Here is a 17,492-nt window from a genome sequence, read left to right on the forward strand (position 1 = left end):
ACATGCACAACAAGGTTGGTCGTATTAACCTTCCCCGGTTCTGCGCGAAAGGCAAAGCTCTCAATTTACCAGTCGATCTATGTTCCTGTACCATCATCTATGGAGATGAGCTTTGGGTAGTGACCGAAAGGACAAGATCACGGGTACAAGTGGCTCAACAGAGTTTGGCAGGAAGGCATAATGCCATTTTTTGTGATACTGCTCTCCCTTAGAGATAAGGTGCGAAGAAATGCAATCCAGGAGAAAGTTGGAGTAGAACCGCTTCCGCATTGAGAGGAGCAACATGAGGTGGATTGAGTATCTGGCCATGATGCCTCCCTGGGGAGGTGTTCAGGGCACATCTGACCGAGAGGAGGCCTCGGGGAAGACCCAGGACATGTTGGAGAGACTATGTCGATAAACTGGCTTGGGAACGCTTCCCGATCCACCAGGAGGAGCTGGACAAAGAAGCCAGAGACAGGGAAGTCTGGACTTGAAGTTTTTTTTCAGCAATATTCTTTGATGTTTTTTTTTTTTTTATATTTCCTTTATATTTATCTTTTTCTTATTTCTGTAGCTACTGCTGGAGTTGTGTCCCTTGTCAAGCTGTTGACTGCTTTTGTTGTTTATTGACAATTAAATCATCAATGAAAATAAGTTTTTAATGAAGAAAGAAGAAAAAGCGCTACAGTGGAGTGATGTGAAGAAACACGTGCTGTGTTGGCGGGGGGGAAAGGAGGTGGATGCCGGTTTGGGGGTTGCACAGAAACAAGGATGAAAAGAAGAAGGAAAGAAGTACCATCTGCTTTCTGAGACCAGGAAGATTTTTCAAAAAAAAAAAAAAAAAAAAAGTGAGAATGGCTCAGATGCGGAGGAGAATGTGAGGAGCACGGGGGAGGAAAGGACGGATCGCAGAGAGGTGAGTGAGGGAGCAGAGAGGGCAGAAAAGAGGAGGGGGTGGACAGATGGGGCACGGGGAGATGTGAGGATGGGTAAAGAGGGGAGAGCGGGGCGGACCAGAGATTGGAGGTCTGGCAGTGGCGTGAGCGCACTGGGCACAGGCTCTCATCAGGAGGGGACATGACTCAACATGCCGGCTCATCCCAGCTGGGTCAACGCACTGCGCTGCCATGTTGTATTGGCACAAACACACACACACAAACATAAACACACACAGGCGCACAAACCAACAAACAAATCTCCAGCTTGCTCCCTCATCGTCGGCCTCATATCTAGACACACACGCGCACAAGCTCACACCCAAAAAAATGCCACAGTCTTGGCCGATGCCGGGTAGCCAGGCGGGCAGGCCATGGCGACGGTCTAATAGAAACGCCAAACTCGTTACTCTAACGCTGGGTGACAAGGGCACCTTGGGCTGCAGATGTTCCTGCTGATGACAGATGGAGGCTGGCACTGCCAGGGGACAGTGGGCCCGGGCCTACGCCAGCTCGGTGCCACCTGCACCCCTCCTCTGTACCCACACACACTTTCTCATTGGGCCTATCTCTCTTCAACACAGCATCGCTCCCCTCTTCTCTCAATCTTCCTCTTTCACACACTCTGGCAAGCCACACCTCGGCCTATAACGAACATGACTGCTTGTCTACTGATATCTCCGAGCCTGGCAAGGTGGGCCACATAGAGTACGATGTGAGCTTATACTGGTATGGATCGCTGGTGAAAAAAATAAAAAAACACATACTATGTATTTTATACAATGTACTAAACAACACAGACAACAAATCGTCTTGCTAGGCCTGTCACTTTCTTGCACAGCCACTTGTTGCTAGGCAGATTATGGAGCCTAGAAACGTGCGATGTCAACTACAGTAAACCTCGGATATATCGGATTCAATTGTTCCCACTGGTTTTGTCCGATATAAGCAAAATCCGTTATATGCGTATACCGGAAAATGTCCGTTTTACGCATATATCGGATTTATATCCGGTATATGCGTAAATCGTATTTTATCCGTTATAAAAAGGCACTTCCTTGACTATGTTTCCAATGTACCTGGACTGGGCAATGAAAAGAGACGTAAGGTAATGAGAATTTAACTTTATTGGACTCTGAGCATAACAAATTGTTAATTAAGCTAGGCCCTGTTACGCCCGTCAGGCCTACGTTATTTCCAATAGTGAGGTTAAGATCTCATTCACTGCTGTGCTAGTATTATTGACGTCACTCACTTTTATATTTGTCCTAAATCTGGAGCCAGGAGAAAGACAATAGCCAGTGACATCAACAAGATTAGCATAACAATGCGGCCATCCAATATATGCGAGGGAAATTGAATGGAAATGCATTGGAACGGGACTGGAGATTTTGTCCGAAATAGGCGAAATCCGTTATAAAAAATCCGATATATGCAATGATTTTTTTATTGGAAATGCATTACAGAAAAATCGGTTCTTTTTTATCTGTCCATTGTGAGCGAATTTCCGATATATCTGAGTCCGATATATCCGAGGTTTACTGTATATACCATAGCCAACATAAATTTGGCTTATGATTTTAATTCTGTAAGGTTAGTCCACATAGAAATTGGGATTTCTTTCTTTTTTAGCATGGTAAATGTACACCGCCGCTGCTTTAAGTTACTAATTCTCGACTCCATGGTGGCAAATAAACAACATTTCTTATTCTTCATCAGCAGAGATTGACCAGCCCACCCCAAACAGGAACTTTGCAAGTAGACTTAGGCCTATCACAATAAATTTTTTTTCTGGCTGATAACTGTGCTGTAAATTATCATAGATAATCAATCATTTCAAACTTTTTTTAGACAATTTTTTTTCATTAAGGTAATAATTTTTTTTAAGGTAATCAATAAACGTTCATTGTGCTATATCACATTTACGCACAATGATACTAACCCCTGTGAGACACGAAAGCTGACTTCACGAACGCTGACAAATAGCAGGAGGTCACCAATTCAAATCCCAATACTACTCACGGTGTCAAAAGAACTACACACAGCAATGCAATTGGTGGATAAAAACAGACACAACACTACCAACCCCCCAGAAAACACAAAATGCCGGGACAAAGGCCCCAATGCACAGCCACACTGGAACGGACATTTTCGCTTTTGTGCTTTTATTCATAGGCGCGTTTGCTAAGCTCACGCCCTAAATTTGACGATACAACCAACGGGTCTCTGTTTCACTGCATGATGTGACAGAGCACCTTTGCGGCCGGTCTGTGGCCAGTCTACAACTCAAAAAGAAACTCTCTGTGCGTTTCTTGTGGATTTTTTTGTATGTAGACCAGCCTAAGTAGTCCATATAACCGGATTTGACCTCAGCTTTAAGAAAGTCAGATCACTATTGCAAAACTGACTTGAGTTAGCACTCTCTGACACAATAATTGTTTTATTTTCGGCTGTGTAGTGACATCACCAAAACGATTTGATTAACTTGGTACATTTACATTTGTATACAAATAAATTCAGACTATTCCTTCTACTTTAATACATGAGCGGTGACTCCAAATTAGCTATTGCATGATGGAGACTGTCTTAACGACACCATCTATCTTGGTGGAAGCGATGACAGGCGTCTGGAGTTGATTCCCCATCCTGGCTCAAAAAGCACAGCCCACCCGCATCATTTACTGCATGCCGTGAGTCGCCAGAATACCAAAGTGTGCTCAGATGTCATTTTGGTAACAGTATTTTCTCTTTCAATCACCAATGTTGTGGCTCTCTCTTCCCCTGTATGATAATAATCTAAGCTGAGGTTGTCCTATTCCATTTGTGTCCAAATTTAAAAAAAATAAATAATAAAAACACATGAAGAAAACATAACCCAAAGTTCACATCAAAGTCCTTTTCCCAGAGAATATGTGGTCTGACTCTGGCGAAGGTGTTTTGGGCCGCTAGCATCAAATCCAGGCGCGCCTGTCGGATTCCGAGAAATAAAAGCAAACTTTCATACACTTTTATAAATGCGAGCAGATGTGACGGCATAAGTTATGTCCAGATGTGAGCCTTCTCGCTATCACAATTTATGGACTGAGAAATTAATCTATGAATGTTTATTTTGACATCATTCTTTTGTGTGGGAGACATGCATGTATGATCAGAATGGAAATTTCTATTTTAAAAAAAGTTGTCATTTTCTTGGATATTATTCATACTCTCCATATGGCTTTTCTATCCAGTACTTCTTTCTCTTGCATCAATCCCACAACCCTTCCCTCCGTCATCCAAAAACCATGTGTGGCATGTCATTTCATCCCCCCCACCCCCTATCCCCCAACCCCTCCTGTCAGACAAAACAAAACAATTATCTCTCCCCTCATTAGGACCTGGCTTGGCATCATCGCCCCTGCACCCTCTTGAACACTGCTCTTTCTCCTGCAGGCCCTCTCCTTTGCACCGCCGTGACAAGAAGTGTCTCTTAAGTGCAAGTTCAGTGCTGATTTGAGCCTTTATGATTATTTTAAAGCCACAGATCATGGAAGACAGCCAGACACTATACATAACACAATGTCGTCCTCAATGGCATGTAGCAGTGCTAGCTGTGTGTTGTTATGCTGATCATGTGACCGGGTGGGATGAGAAAGGATGGTGAACTGGTGATGTGATGGTGGCGAATGAGGGAAAAGGGGGGGTGGGGGGGGGGGTTTCCCCATGCCGCTCTTAATTACTTTAATTGGTGTCATTAGCTAAGTGAGCATGTGAGACATCACCTGCATGGCATGTGAACACACCTGTCATAGCAACATAGCTATGATCATCATCACCAATCATCATCATCATCCTCATCCCACAAGGTAAGCTCAGTGCACTCCATGCTGCAACACAGCGGCAACAATTGAATGCAAACACCCAGATGCACAAATGTTATTTGTCGTAATTGGTATTAAAGTTCTCAGCAGGTTTAATAGAATAAGAATATTCCTACTGAGACCCAGCAATGCATTTTTGTCCTCTATGAGCGACTCCAAATTGTCCATAGGTATGAATGTGAGTGTGAATGGTCGTTTGTCTATATGTGCCCTGTGATTGGCTGACAACCAGTCCAGGGTGTATCCCGCCTCTTGCCTGAAAGCAGCTGGGATAGGCTCCAGCATACCCCCACAAACCTAATTAGGATAAGCAGCATATGGATGGATGAACAAATGAAAGGGATACAAATACTTTTGAATGAATGAACAAATGTCAACGAAGGTACAAGTAATCTCACATGTTTATCTCTTTCAATCATCATTTATATGCAACTACATGCATTTCTAATTGTTTTCTGCATGTAAAACTATAATTGCAAAACTCTAAAAGTATGTTTTGTGTTTTGGGGGCTTTCTGGAACGGATTAGTTGGATTTACATGCTTTCTTATGGGAAAATTTGATTTGATTTATGTCAGTTGGAAGGCATTAATGCTAACTGAAGTGCCAGTGTAATTTAGCCAATAAAATACAAGACCTGTCTCCTCAAAAGGACTGCCATACCAAAGCATTATCAAATGTTTTCGGATATTTTTGGTTTTAAAAAGGTAGGCATTTCGTATTTAATTTCATTTCTGACAGTTTGAGATGGTTTTGGAAATAAAACATGCAATACAAAATCTGTTCCATGTCCTCTACCATATAAAATGATGAAAATGTTTGATGCAATAAATGAAATCATTCACACCAAGACCTTTTGACAAAGTCACAAAGCCTAGAAACCTTCAAGGATATCAAGAATATAGACGATATGTACAACCATCCCTTATGGCTACAAGGAAGGCCGTAAACGTTTACTGTCATTTTGCAGTTCTACCGTAAAAAATATATACCTGTCGCAAAATGACATACTGTTAAACATAAAGATAAAACATCCAAAGTATAAATATAAACGTATATATAGGAAATAACATGAGACACACTGTTAAAAGAAAAACACGTATAGCTAAATAACCATCGTTGACGTTGTAAATGACAAGAATCTTACCTGATGTACAACATCCAAAAACAAGATTAGTTCCAAGCGGATTGTGTTCACATTTCTAACGCAAATGTTGACGTGTTTCGGAGGTTTTTGTCCACTCTTGAACTCGTCCATTGAAGACATTGATTGTAAAGTAATATGTCCAAGAATTATTTAACATTCGGTGTTCGTAAAACAGGTTTCATTTTGTTTATTCGTTTATCCAAATTCTTGCTGGTTAGACTGCTAGATGTTTGTTGATTTGGGCTGCCACCTGGCGGGAAACACACCAGGAAGTCGGCCCAAATGTAAGTAGAGGAAGTGACGTCATTGAAAAACAAAACAAAACAACCCTTATCTAAACTAAAGATAAGCTAAAGATTTCATCTAAAGATGAAAAGTCGTCTCTGTATTAAAAAATGCGTTTTTTTCCAACACCACTAGAATGGAAATAGTATATTGTTGTTCTAATTAATTATTTTTGCATTTGTTTGCATTATTTTTCATGAATATTTTTTTTTTATTAGTAATTTGCACCAACTAGAGTAAAAGAAAACGTACAAAAATATAGCAGTAATATAGTCATCGGAGGCACGGCAGCACAATATTATAAATTATCTGACGTGTTTTCCCAAAAATGATATTTCACTTTTCATTTTTATGATTGTTAATTTGTTCATTTTATTTCAGTTTTACTGAAGATAAAATTAGATGGCTGGGCAATTTTTTTTTTAAAATCTGTTAATAATTAACAAAATAGAATATATATACAATATTTGTTCAATTTGAGATTTTATTTTATTGCATTTAAGATTATGCAGCTGTGCCATGTTTGTTTTTACAAAATGTATCTTTAATAATATTTGTAAGATCTATCACAATGTATGGCACAGTCTCCAATGTGTTCACTTACCTAATAGTAATATTTGGAGGGTTTAGAAAATAACATTTATTCAAAAGAAAAAGAAAAAGTGATACTATGGAGACATTTTTGTTCACACATGATATGGTGAATGTTGTACAAACACCACAGCAAAAGCATGGAAGGACATTACCAATGACAAACTTTGATGTGGTCCAGATCAGCAGGCCTCACCTATCTACATCCTGCTTGGTAGCCAACAGGCAGCCTGGCGGCCTGGCGGGCTGGCAGGCTGGCGTCCAGACAGGAAGGCTGGCAGGCAGGCTTAGTCCAGGGTACCTTCTCCAGCATGGCCAACTTTGGCCAGCTGGTCCAGACTCACACCACACACTGGGCATGTAGTGCAGCATCAGTGGGGAGGTAGAACTTAGCCGTGGTCCAGACACCCTCACACCCAGAGCCTGACACTTCCATCACTGAAACACTACTGGGGGAATGCAAGTGACAAGAGAGTGTCTGGCATATGACTGAACACGACATTACATTAGCATTACTGCCGCCATGCCAATGTTTTGACTGAGGGCTTTACTTTCACTTTTTCATCCATTTGATTTACTTGAAGCAGAGCCTCCTAGTGGCAGTAAGACGTATGTACCACCACTTACAGATGTTTAGCACTGCGGAAGTATATCCCCAAGCATCAAGTATGTTTACATGTTAGTAGCATACCATGTTGACCAGAATATAAGACAACCCTTACGATCTCACTCATTTTTTCAAGACCTGTTTTTGGACAGGCTGCACAGCTCACAGCGAGTTCAATTCCACCCAGTTTGCATGTTTTCCCCGTGCATGCATGGGTTTTTTCCAGGTACTTCGGTTTCCTCCCACATTCCAAAGATATTCATTCATTCATTTTCTACCGCTTTTCCTCACGAGGGTCGCGGGAGGTGCTAGAGCCTATCCCAGCTGTCTTCAGGTGAGAGGCGGGGTACACCCTGGACTGGTCGCCAGCCAATCACAGGGCACATATAGACAAACAACCATTCACACTCACATTCATACCTATGGACAATTTGGAGTCACTAATAAACCTAGCGGGCGGCACGGCAGTCGAGCGGTTAGCACGCAGACCTCACAGCTAGCAGACCAGGGTTCAATTCCACCCTCGGCATGTTCTCCCCGTGCATGCGTGGGTTTTCTCCGGGTACTCCGGTTTCCTCCCACATTCCAAAAACATGCTAGGTTAATTGGCGACTCCAAATTGTCCATAGGTATGAATGTGAGTGTGAATGGTTGTTTGTCTATATGTGCCCTGTGATTGGCTGGCGACCAGTCCAGGGTGTACCCCGCCTCTCGCCCGAAGACAGCTGGGATAGGCTCCAGCACCCCCGCAACCCTCGTGAGGAAAAAGCGGTAGAAAATAAATGAATAATAAACCTAGCATGTTTTTGGAATGTGGAAAGAAACCGGAGTACCCGGAGAAAACCCACGCAAGCATGTTTTTGGAATGTGGAAGGAAACCGGAGTACCCGGAGAAAACCCACGCATGCATGGGAAGAACATGCAAACTGCACACAGCGATGGCCGAGGGTGGAATTGAACCCTGGTCTCCTAGCTGTGAGATCTGCGCGCTAACCACTCGACCGCTGTGCCGCCCCAGTCCAAAAACATGCTAGTTAATTCCAAATTGTGAGTGTGAATGGTTGTTTGCCTATATGTGGCCTGTGATTGGCTGGTGACCAGTCCAGGGTGTACCCCGCCTCTCGCCCGAAGACAGCTGGGATAGGCTCCAGCACCCCCGCAACCCTTGTGAGGATAAGTAATAGAAAATGAATGAATGTTTTTGGACAAAGTATTTTTAAAGTCATTTTTACCATTATTGTCGTCATTTGGCGGCATTAGTTGTTTTGCATGTATAAATCTGTACATTCCGAATATAAGACAACTTGTACCCCGTCTTCCTTTAATGCAATGCCAGTAAGACGTCCTCCCTGCTAGTTGTATAACCTGACATTCAGATTTCAGAGCAGTCTGTCTGTATATACGGGAGTCTTATACCGGATGACAAACGGCCAGACAAGAAAGTAGACGTTGTTTCTTGTCGGATGTACAAGTCGCAGAGGGATATTTTATGCTAGGCACAGCTGAAGGCTTCAATCTTGCCTTGTATACCAGCTCTCTGCCAACATTGCAAACTTCCTCAAAGCAATCATTGAAATTCGCCAAGCATAACAACAACCATTTCGATGGCCCTTTACACACACTTGTCTTCCTGACAGATTTGATCCAGTTTTTGGCAACTTTTTTTTGTTGTCTTTGGGCCAATTAAAAAGACGAACATCATGAACGGTGCCATTATTGTCTTGGCATTCCCTCCACAAACTTTTAAAAATTTTGTTTTACACAGGCGCGGCACGGCGGTCGAGTGGTTAGCGCGCAGACCTCACAGCTAGGAGACCAGGGTTCAATTCCACCCTTGGCCATCATCTTGGCATGCGTGGATTTTCTCCGGGTACTCCGGTTTCCTCACACATTCCAAAAACATGCTAGGTTAATTGGTGACTCCAAATTGTCCATAGGTATGAATGTGAGTGTGAATGGTTGTTTGTCTATATGTGCCCTGTGATTGGCTGGCGACCAGTCCAGTCCATACCCCGCCTCTCGCCCGAAGACAGCTGGGATAGGCTCCAGCACCCCCGACCCTTGTGAGGATAAGCGGTAGAAAATGAATGTTTTTGGACAGGCTGCACGGCTCACAGCTCGGAGACCCAGGTTCAATTCCACCCTCGACCATCTCTGTGTGGAGTTTGCATGTTCTCCCCGTGCATGCGTGGGTTTTCTCCGGGTACTCCGGTTTCCTCCCACATTCCAAAACTTGGTGACTCCAAATTGTCCATAGGTATGAATGTGAGTGTGAATGGTTGTTTGTCTATATGTGCCCTGTGATTGGCTGGCCACCAGTCCAGGGTGTACCCCGCCTTACGCCCGAAGACAGCTGGGATAGGCTCCAGCACCCCCGCGACCCTCGTGAGGAAAAGCGGTAGAAAATGAATGAATAAATGAACGAATGTTCTCAGGACTCAAGCCCTTCACCTCGAAACGCCATTGTCGCCGTGCTGCACCTTGATGGCACCGATAAGACGTGTACGCCATCGCTCCGACGCAACCCACAAGTTCCTTGTGTGACAGTTAAAAGGCGGTCACAGAGCGAGAGGGAGAAAGAGCAGGCAGCTCATTGTGCTGTTTTAAAGCGCTAACTAGGCCACTTAGCACCCCGTGACGCTGATCTGATCCCCGAGGCAGCGGACTTGGCAACGGGCCCTTCCTTTTTTCGCTCCTTGCTTTCCCCCGTCATGGGAACCAGGCCATCCTTAATGACGCAGGAGTGCTCCACAATGCTTAAAAAAAAAAAAAAAAAAAAAAAAAGGGGGCAGACATCTGTCTCGCTAAGTGCTGCGCTCTCTTGTGCACCTTGTTTGCGCAATCAACAAGCACCCTTTTTTTGATTGTTTCATGACAAGCGACACAAAAGAATGTCCGGTTGCTCACCGGTGTGATTTTTTTTTTTGGAGACTAATCGTACTAAAGTTGAGAGCGAAGAGCAGAATTTAGGGGCCACGGAAGCCACCTTAAACAAAACAAGCGGGCCCCTAATTCCTCACTGTTAAAACCCGAGCAAATATTTGTCCCATCAATCTTGCAAAATATAGCCATCAAACCACAAATGCTAATCACATGCTAATGCAATCCGAGGAACTCAATGCACCCCCCGTGGCGCAAATGAGCGCTTTCACTTTAGCCGAGGAGCCCGCGTGAATGCAAATGGCCGTCTAAAGCAGCCAATCTGACGGCGTGCCAAGACAACGTAAAGAGCCCCCTTCTTTATGCTCCTCTGGGAGTCTATCTCAGGATCTGTGGGATGAGTTCACTTTACCAAACCCAGGTGCCAGGCTATAAATGAATAATAGGTTTTATGGCTCCTAACTGGATAGAAGAGGGAGGGGGAAAAAAAAAAAACATAATCAAGCGCACCCTTTGGTTTAAGCGCATCTGCGGTGAAGGATGCTCAAATTCCCACAACTCCACTGAAAGCAAGATTGGGCATGAGAATAGGTGCTTTCTATACATAATTCAAGGGGACCATGCTGAAACAATTATGTTTGCTCACTGCTAAGTACCACCAAGCCCGATAGCTCGTTTGCTGTTCTCAGATGGAATTGTTATGTGCTCCAAGTGTATGGAACAAGGCTTTTTAATAAAACATAGGCGGCGACAACTTTCATACAAAAGTGGTTGAGTGGTGGCGGTGGTTTGGGTTGGGGGTGCACAACAACAAATGCTCTTTATGTTCTCACTGGGGTTTTTGCATAGAAGCTAAATTGCATTTTTAATTCAGCGTTGGCAGGAAATAACCAGCAAAGAGGAGGCTGAACTATTGTCTTTTTTTTTTATTGGTTCACTTTGGATAGGTCAAAGGTCGTTTTAACATCGACATTCATGTCTGTCTTGCAAGGTACATATGTAGATAAATGATTGTATCATTGTCAACAATTAGCTGAAATTATAGTGTGTAGTAATGAGGTGTTGTGTATGTATGTGTGTGTATATATGTATGAATATGCTGCATGTATATAGATACATGTGTGTATATATATATATATATGTAAGTATATAAATAGATATTGATATTGTGTATTGTATTGTAAGTGTATATTTGAGATACATTAATGTAACATAGTAAGCATGTCTGAAATAAATTAATAATAAGAAGAAGGAACACTGAATAAAACATTCAGACTTGACATTCAACATTAGGTACGCCTGCAAAATCTAATATTTTAGCATTGTTATCATGAAAAGGGGTAGGAAGAAGCAAAGCTTATTTAATAGAACACCTGTGATTGTTTACTTCCTGTTTATGAATAAAAAAAAAAAAAATTCCAATACCATTCATGCATATGCTATTATTAGATTAGGTGTACCTAATGTTGTATACTCATCAATAGTACACTGATCACAAAGGTCAGATTACGTCTATCCATATAACGGAGGTGATATCACATTGAGAATACAGGTAAATGAGTAGTCTACCATCTCAATGTTCTTACCTGAACCTAGAAAATAACAACAACAAAAAAAAGTGCCATAAAGCGTTTAGAAGTGTGGCAAAACAGCAGCTTCCTCTGCATTGGTCTCCTCACGCCCGGTCTCACACTTGCACTCCTCCACCAGCATCACTCGCCTCTCTTGGACCCTGGCGCCACACTGCAGGGGGATGGTTACCATGTGAGCCTTGAATGGCGCGCAACGAGAGCAGGGCGCACGCTGGCGGGACCCCTTCCCGGTCGGGTCCATCTCCGAGGGGACAAACAGGGAGCTGCACTGGCCGAAACACAGCTTGTTGTGCACGGTCACTGTGGCGCAACCTTCGGATGTCACACGCTGGGGGAGGATGATGGAAATAATTACATTTTATAAAGTACCAGTTTGACCAAAAAAAATGTTGCTTTGTGTGTGTTTTTTGCAAAAAAAATTATTTATTGCAAAATTAAAATAATAATTGCAAAAATAAAAATTATTGCAAAAAATGTGATGATAACCATAGAATCACAAACTGACCTAATTGTCATATAGGATCTTTGTCCTCAGTGTAACATGTCTCAAATCAATATCAACAATTCTTCCTCTCCTTAAGATCAACAGCAGTTAATTCTTTAAACATTCATATTTCATCTATTTTCTACAGCTATCAAATTTCCGCTTTTCCTTTCCATTACAACAATTCATTTTGAATATAATAATTATTACTACCGACATGATACCAACCATTCCAACACCAAAATATGAATTCTTATCTACTGTAGTTTTTGACATTCCAAGCACACTTTTCCCAGAATTCCAATTTTTTCCTGCCCAAAAATTCTCATGCAAATGAAAGATGTTTCCCCACCTTTCTTAACCAAAACAAACAATGAGAGCATCAAAACATTCAGAGCTAACAAATTTAAACTTCCAAAAAATCTTCCAAATTTCTATATTTCCAATAATACATATTATTACCACTTCCACACTTCTCAACCCATTCCAAGCAGTCCAACACCAAATTAGGCAGACCATTTTTCACACTCCATAATTTTCCTTTCTTTTAAAAAAATCTTTTTTTCTTTTTTAATAATCTTTGTAATTTTTATTTTCATAAAATTATGACTTTATTTTTTTTCTTTAATATTTCAACGTTATGCTTCTGAAATGATGTTATTTTTCCATCATAATATTACCACATTATTCTCATAGAATTACATAATTGTTCTCATAGATTGTAACTTCTTTTTAATTTTTGCTGATTTTTAAAAAAGTTTTCTTATTAAATTATATTTTATGCTCACTTGTTTTGCAGCTAAGAATTGCTTTATGTTTATTGACCTATATTGGATTGGTTTTCACATCTTTACTGTACTATTAAATTCCATTTTTGAAAAGGAGATCAATATTTCAAACGAATCCAAGCTAATAAGATAATTCCATTGTAGATATATAATATATGTAGATATATAATATATATAATATGTAGATAGCACCTTACCTGAATGAAAGGAACAGCAGTGCACGTCTGTTTGGCATCCTTCAGGGTGGCTGGCAAAGGCACGGCAATCTTGTTTCCCTTCTCCATGGCTCTTTGCCACATCTGCAGGCCTTGTCTCTTCTTCAGGTCCACCTCAGTGGGTTTTTTAGCTTGCAGGTGGTGTAGCGGCCTCACAGGGGCCTTCGGAGCCGCACCGGGTCGTGCCTGAGACAGGAACGCTGGGAAGGGCAGTCTGGAGCGCAGGGAGGGGGCTCTCCGGGGAGCCAGACCCCTTCTGAATAAGCCGGACTGGGCCAAAGCACGTGGGTCCAATTGCACGACTTTCACGACCCCCTGGACAGACTCACGCGGTCCGTTGCCAGAGGATTCAAATTCATCATTTGAGACTTTGTGGGCCCGCTCCAAAGTGTTATAGGGGAAGGGGGACGCTGCTGCCAAAGTTGACAAAAAGAGCAGGCTGATGGGATGAACCATTCTGACAACAAAAATAATATTTTACAAAAAGCAGCAAAAGAAAAAAACGCTAGATTGCCCGGTGGTGTGGTCCAAGGTCCCAAATGGTAACCTTGCTGTCAGTGCAGTGGTGGCGTGATCCAAGGAGGCTTTTATACACGCTACGCACCACTGTTGCCTCTCACCTGCACTTTAATGGAGGAAAGGTGTCACAATTCCCACACCAAGCTTCAAAAGGAAAGGCAGGGATGTTTGCCAGACAGCAATTTCAACATTCAAAGCCCCCAAAACATATACTATCTTATATAGTATCTTATATAGTATCTTATAGGAGGAAAGACTATTCAACACTTGGCACTTGACACTTAAAATACTGTACTTAAACGATACAACAAAATGAAACAACATCTTCATTACACTGTATACCTTAAGATGCCTTTCCTAAAATATCATGCTCAATTTCAAAGAGTAATAGTTGTGCTATTTTTTATATAGTATACGTTTTTGTATATTACATTGGCCAGAAATATTTCAATATTGAACAATAACAAATTTCTGGGGATCACAATAGATGAAAATATGAGCTGGAAAAACAAATATACAAATATATACAAATATACAACACAAGGTGGCGAGAAATATTTCAATATTGAACAATGCAAAATTTGTTCTCAATCAGTGGAAATATGGGGTAATAACTATAAAAGCAATCTTCACTCACTAAATGTACTGCAAAAAAGGTCAGTAAGGATAATTCATAATGCCGCCTACAGAGAACATACTAACTTATTTCTAAAATCACAAATACTTCAACTTGCTGATATAGTTCATCTTCAAACAGCTAAAATAATGCATAAGGCTAAAAATAACCAATTACCTAAAAATGTCATCCAATACTTCTTGTCGTTTGTATGGTCATATCACCTTGTACTTTGGTATGTGACAAAAATAAAATAAAAAACAAACAAAAAAACCCCACCTTAAACTATATTAGGAAAGCAGGAAGTGAACAAATGTAACAGTTACTGATTGTAAAAGTACCAGATGGAGGGGTAGGATTTAATAAGCTTTGCTTCTTCCTACTCCTTTTGGACATGTGGAACTGTGAACTGATTATGGGATGCATTCAATTGTAATCTGATGCATGTTCAAATGAAATAAAACCATTACATCTGTTAAAAGTTATAAAGGCATTTTTGAAGCTTTGGGACTCCAGCAAACCACAGTGAGAGCCACAAATGTCCAAAACATGAACCTTCCCAGTCGTGGCTGGCCAACCAAAATTACCCCAAGAGTGCAGCGACGACTCATCCAAGAGGTCACAAAAGACCCCCCTGACTAAAACTACTACTGAATAAAAATGAATAATTTTTTCTAGAAAACATCTTGATTATCCACAAAGCCTTTGGGAAAATTTTAAATTATTATAAAGTGTGTGTCCCAGTAACACTGCATTTCAGAAAAAGAACATCAAACCAACAGTAAAATATGGTGGTGGTAGTGTGATGGTCTGGGGCTGTTTTGCTGCTTCAGGACCTGGAAGACTTGCTGTGATGAATGGAACTATGAATTCTGATGTGTACCAAAAAAAAAAACCCTGAAGTAGAATGTTCGGCCATCTGTTTCTGCAACATAAAATATAAAATGTGTGTATTTGTTTTGTATTAATTTGTATAAATTGTAATTAATTAATACACAGGACTGATATTCTATTGTTTTTACTATATTTACTGTTTATTTACTGTGTAGTCTATTTTTCTCTTTCTCACCAGCCATAATAACAAATAAACACACAACAAAAAACGACATAATTTATACATATATTTATAAAATCATCACATTTTTTCATATTATTTATTTTTGTTTTGAATTATTTTCTATGCGTTGTGTCAAGTATCCACTTCTTAATGCAACGGCACAAAATAAAATGCAACATAAAACAAGTTGCATTTATTCTTTAACTGCTTGACCTTCAAACCTGCAGCGTCACGGCTCACTTGATGTTCTCACGCCATAGGCCATAAAGCCATAATGGTTTTATATGCTCATATATTCCCACGCACTAACATCCTATCATGACACCATTACACTTCACTGTGCTCCATCAGCCGTGACCTGATCACACGCCGACCATCAACTTTCTCATCCTGTGACTTTCTCATAGAGGTCTAGAAGACATGTTAGCATCCCAGGACCACACTTTGCTACAGTGTAGTCCACTTTCACGCAGGGAAAAGAATTCCTCACTTACCGTACGTACTCACGCCCGAGCTTCCTTAAGCTGCAGTACAAGCTAATGTCCGCTTGAGGTCGCTGTTTAAGCACGATAACAACCTCCGGGCTCCAAATACGGAGTCTGCCTTGATGGAGATAATAAGACTTATTAATTAAACAATAACCCCAACCAAAATACAGCAACATAATATTAGGTACACCTGTCAAAATTTGGAATGCTAAAGTACTGTTTTAAACTTAACAGCGAGCATTGTTGAGGCTTGATTCTTACATAATGAATGAATGATACTTGACATGACATTTATTAATAATTTTATAAAACAAAGTGACAAATTGTTTTTGTGTTGTTGGTTTCTAAACTTTGCCAATAAGTGATTAATTTTGAGAGAGACTGTATTTTTAAATTATTTTAAATTATGTCCTGTTATGTAATAATTATAATTACGTAATATTTTATTATAGCGCGCAGACCTCACAGCTAGTAGACCCAAGTTCAATTCCACCCTAGGCCATCTCTGTGTGGAGTTTGCATGTTCTCCCCGTGCATGCGTGGGTTTTCTCCGGGTACTCCGGTTTCCTCCCACATTCCAAAAACATGCTAGGTTAATTGGCGACTCCAAATTGTCCATAGGTATGAATGTGAGTGTGAATGGTTGTTTGTCTATATGTGCCCTGTGATTGGCTGGACACCAGTCCAGGGTGTAGGCTCCAGCACCCACGCGACCCTTGTGAGGATAAGCGGTAGAAAATGAATGAATATTTTATTTGTTAGATATTAGCAGTCTTTATGAAGCGGAAAGTAAATATGTTAAGGCATATAAATGTTTGGATTTGACCTTTCACTAAGTTGGAATGGACAATGGAAACATGTTAATCAGAATCAAAGTGTTTATTATTTTACAATTGTCAGTGTAATCCATGTCCTACATCTTATGCAGCATTATGACTGACAGATTAGGAGGCACATTTAGATCATTGCCGGCTCAATTAAAGTTTATGAGTAGTGTAGATCCATGCCCTGTAGAAACTGACACAAACTACATTTTACGTAAGACAGAAGGTGTTGGGGGATTGCGAAGAAATACGGGGTGCTACAAAAATGTCAAATGGCATCGACTCAAGGGGTTTATGTGGAGAAAATAAAAACTATGTGACTTTGTGATGCTGTCAAGCACTTAAATGCTTTAAAGTAGCAGGATTAACAAGGAACAAGCAGGAGGAATGCTGGACAGTTTATGGGAGGCATTCGGACTCCATGGCAAGCACCTTCCACAGGACACCGCGAGGGACACAGTTCAAGACCTTTTCCAAGGTTCTTCTTCTTTCTCTTTGGGCTTTTCCCTTCAGGGGTCACCACAGCAAATCAACCACCTCCATCCAACCCTGTCTTCTGCATCTGTCTCTCTCACACCAACTACCCTCATGTCCTCCTTCACTACATCCATAAACCTCTTTGG

At 41.2% G+C, this 17,492-nt stretch overlaps 2 protein-coding genes across 17 annotated transcripts in view; both read right to left on the minus strand.

Moving 5' to 3' along the window:
• LOC131124059 (nuclear factor 1 X-type-like) overlaps nucleotides 1-6,191 on the minus strand; it is a 185,126-nt gene extending 178,935 nt beyond the window's left edge. For all 16 annotated transcript variants that reach the window (XM_058065529.1, XM_058065525.1, XM_058065518.1 and 13 more), the window contains exon 1: nucleotides 5,924-6,191. In XM_058065529.1, the coding sequence (XP_057921512.1) occupies nucleotides 5,924-5,937 (14 nt within the window). In that variant the 5' untranslated portion in view covers nucleotides 5,938-6,191. The remainder of the gene's footprint in view (nucleotides 1-5,923) is intronic.
• A 5,150-nt stretch (nucleotides 6,192-11,341) lies between these two features.
• dand5 (DAN domain family, member 5) lies at nucleotides 11,342-13,821 on the minus strand. Its single transcript, XM_058091614.1, has 2 exons — nucleotides 13,348-13,821; nucleotides 11,342-12,206 (listed from the first exon to the last, which is right to left on the minus strand). The coding sequence occupies exons 1-2, from the start codon at nucleotides 13,819-13,821 to the stop codon at nucleotides 11,919-11,921; spliced, it is 762 nt and encodes a 253-aa protein (XP_057947597.1). The 3' UTR covers nucleotides 11,342-11,918.
• Between the last annotated feature and the right edge of the window lie 3,671 nt (nucleotides 13,822-17,492).

The sequence above is a fragment of the Doryrhamphus excisus genome, chromosome 1, assembly GCF_030265055.1.
Source record: "Doryrhamphus excisus isolate RoL2022-K1 chromosome 1, RoL_Dexc_1.0, whole genome shotgun sequence".
Classification (NCBI taxonomy): domain Eukaryota; kingdom Metazoa; phylum Chordata; class Actinopteri; order Syngnathiformes; family Syngnathidae; genus Doryrhamphus; species Doryrhamphus excisus.

Coding starts and splice junctions, on each gene's coding strand:
- dand5 (XM_058091614.1), bottom strand. CDS start 13,821: ATGGTTCATCCCATCAGCCTGCTCTTTTTGTCAACTTTGGCAGCAGCG. Junction 12,207..13,347: donor CTGCTGTTCCTTTCATTCAG/GTAAGGTGCTAT, acceptor ATCCTCCCCCAG/CGTGTGACATCCGAAGGTTG.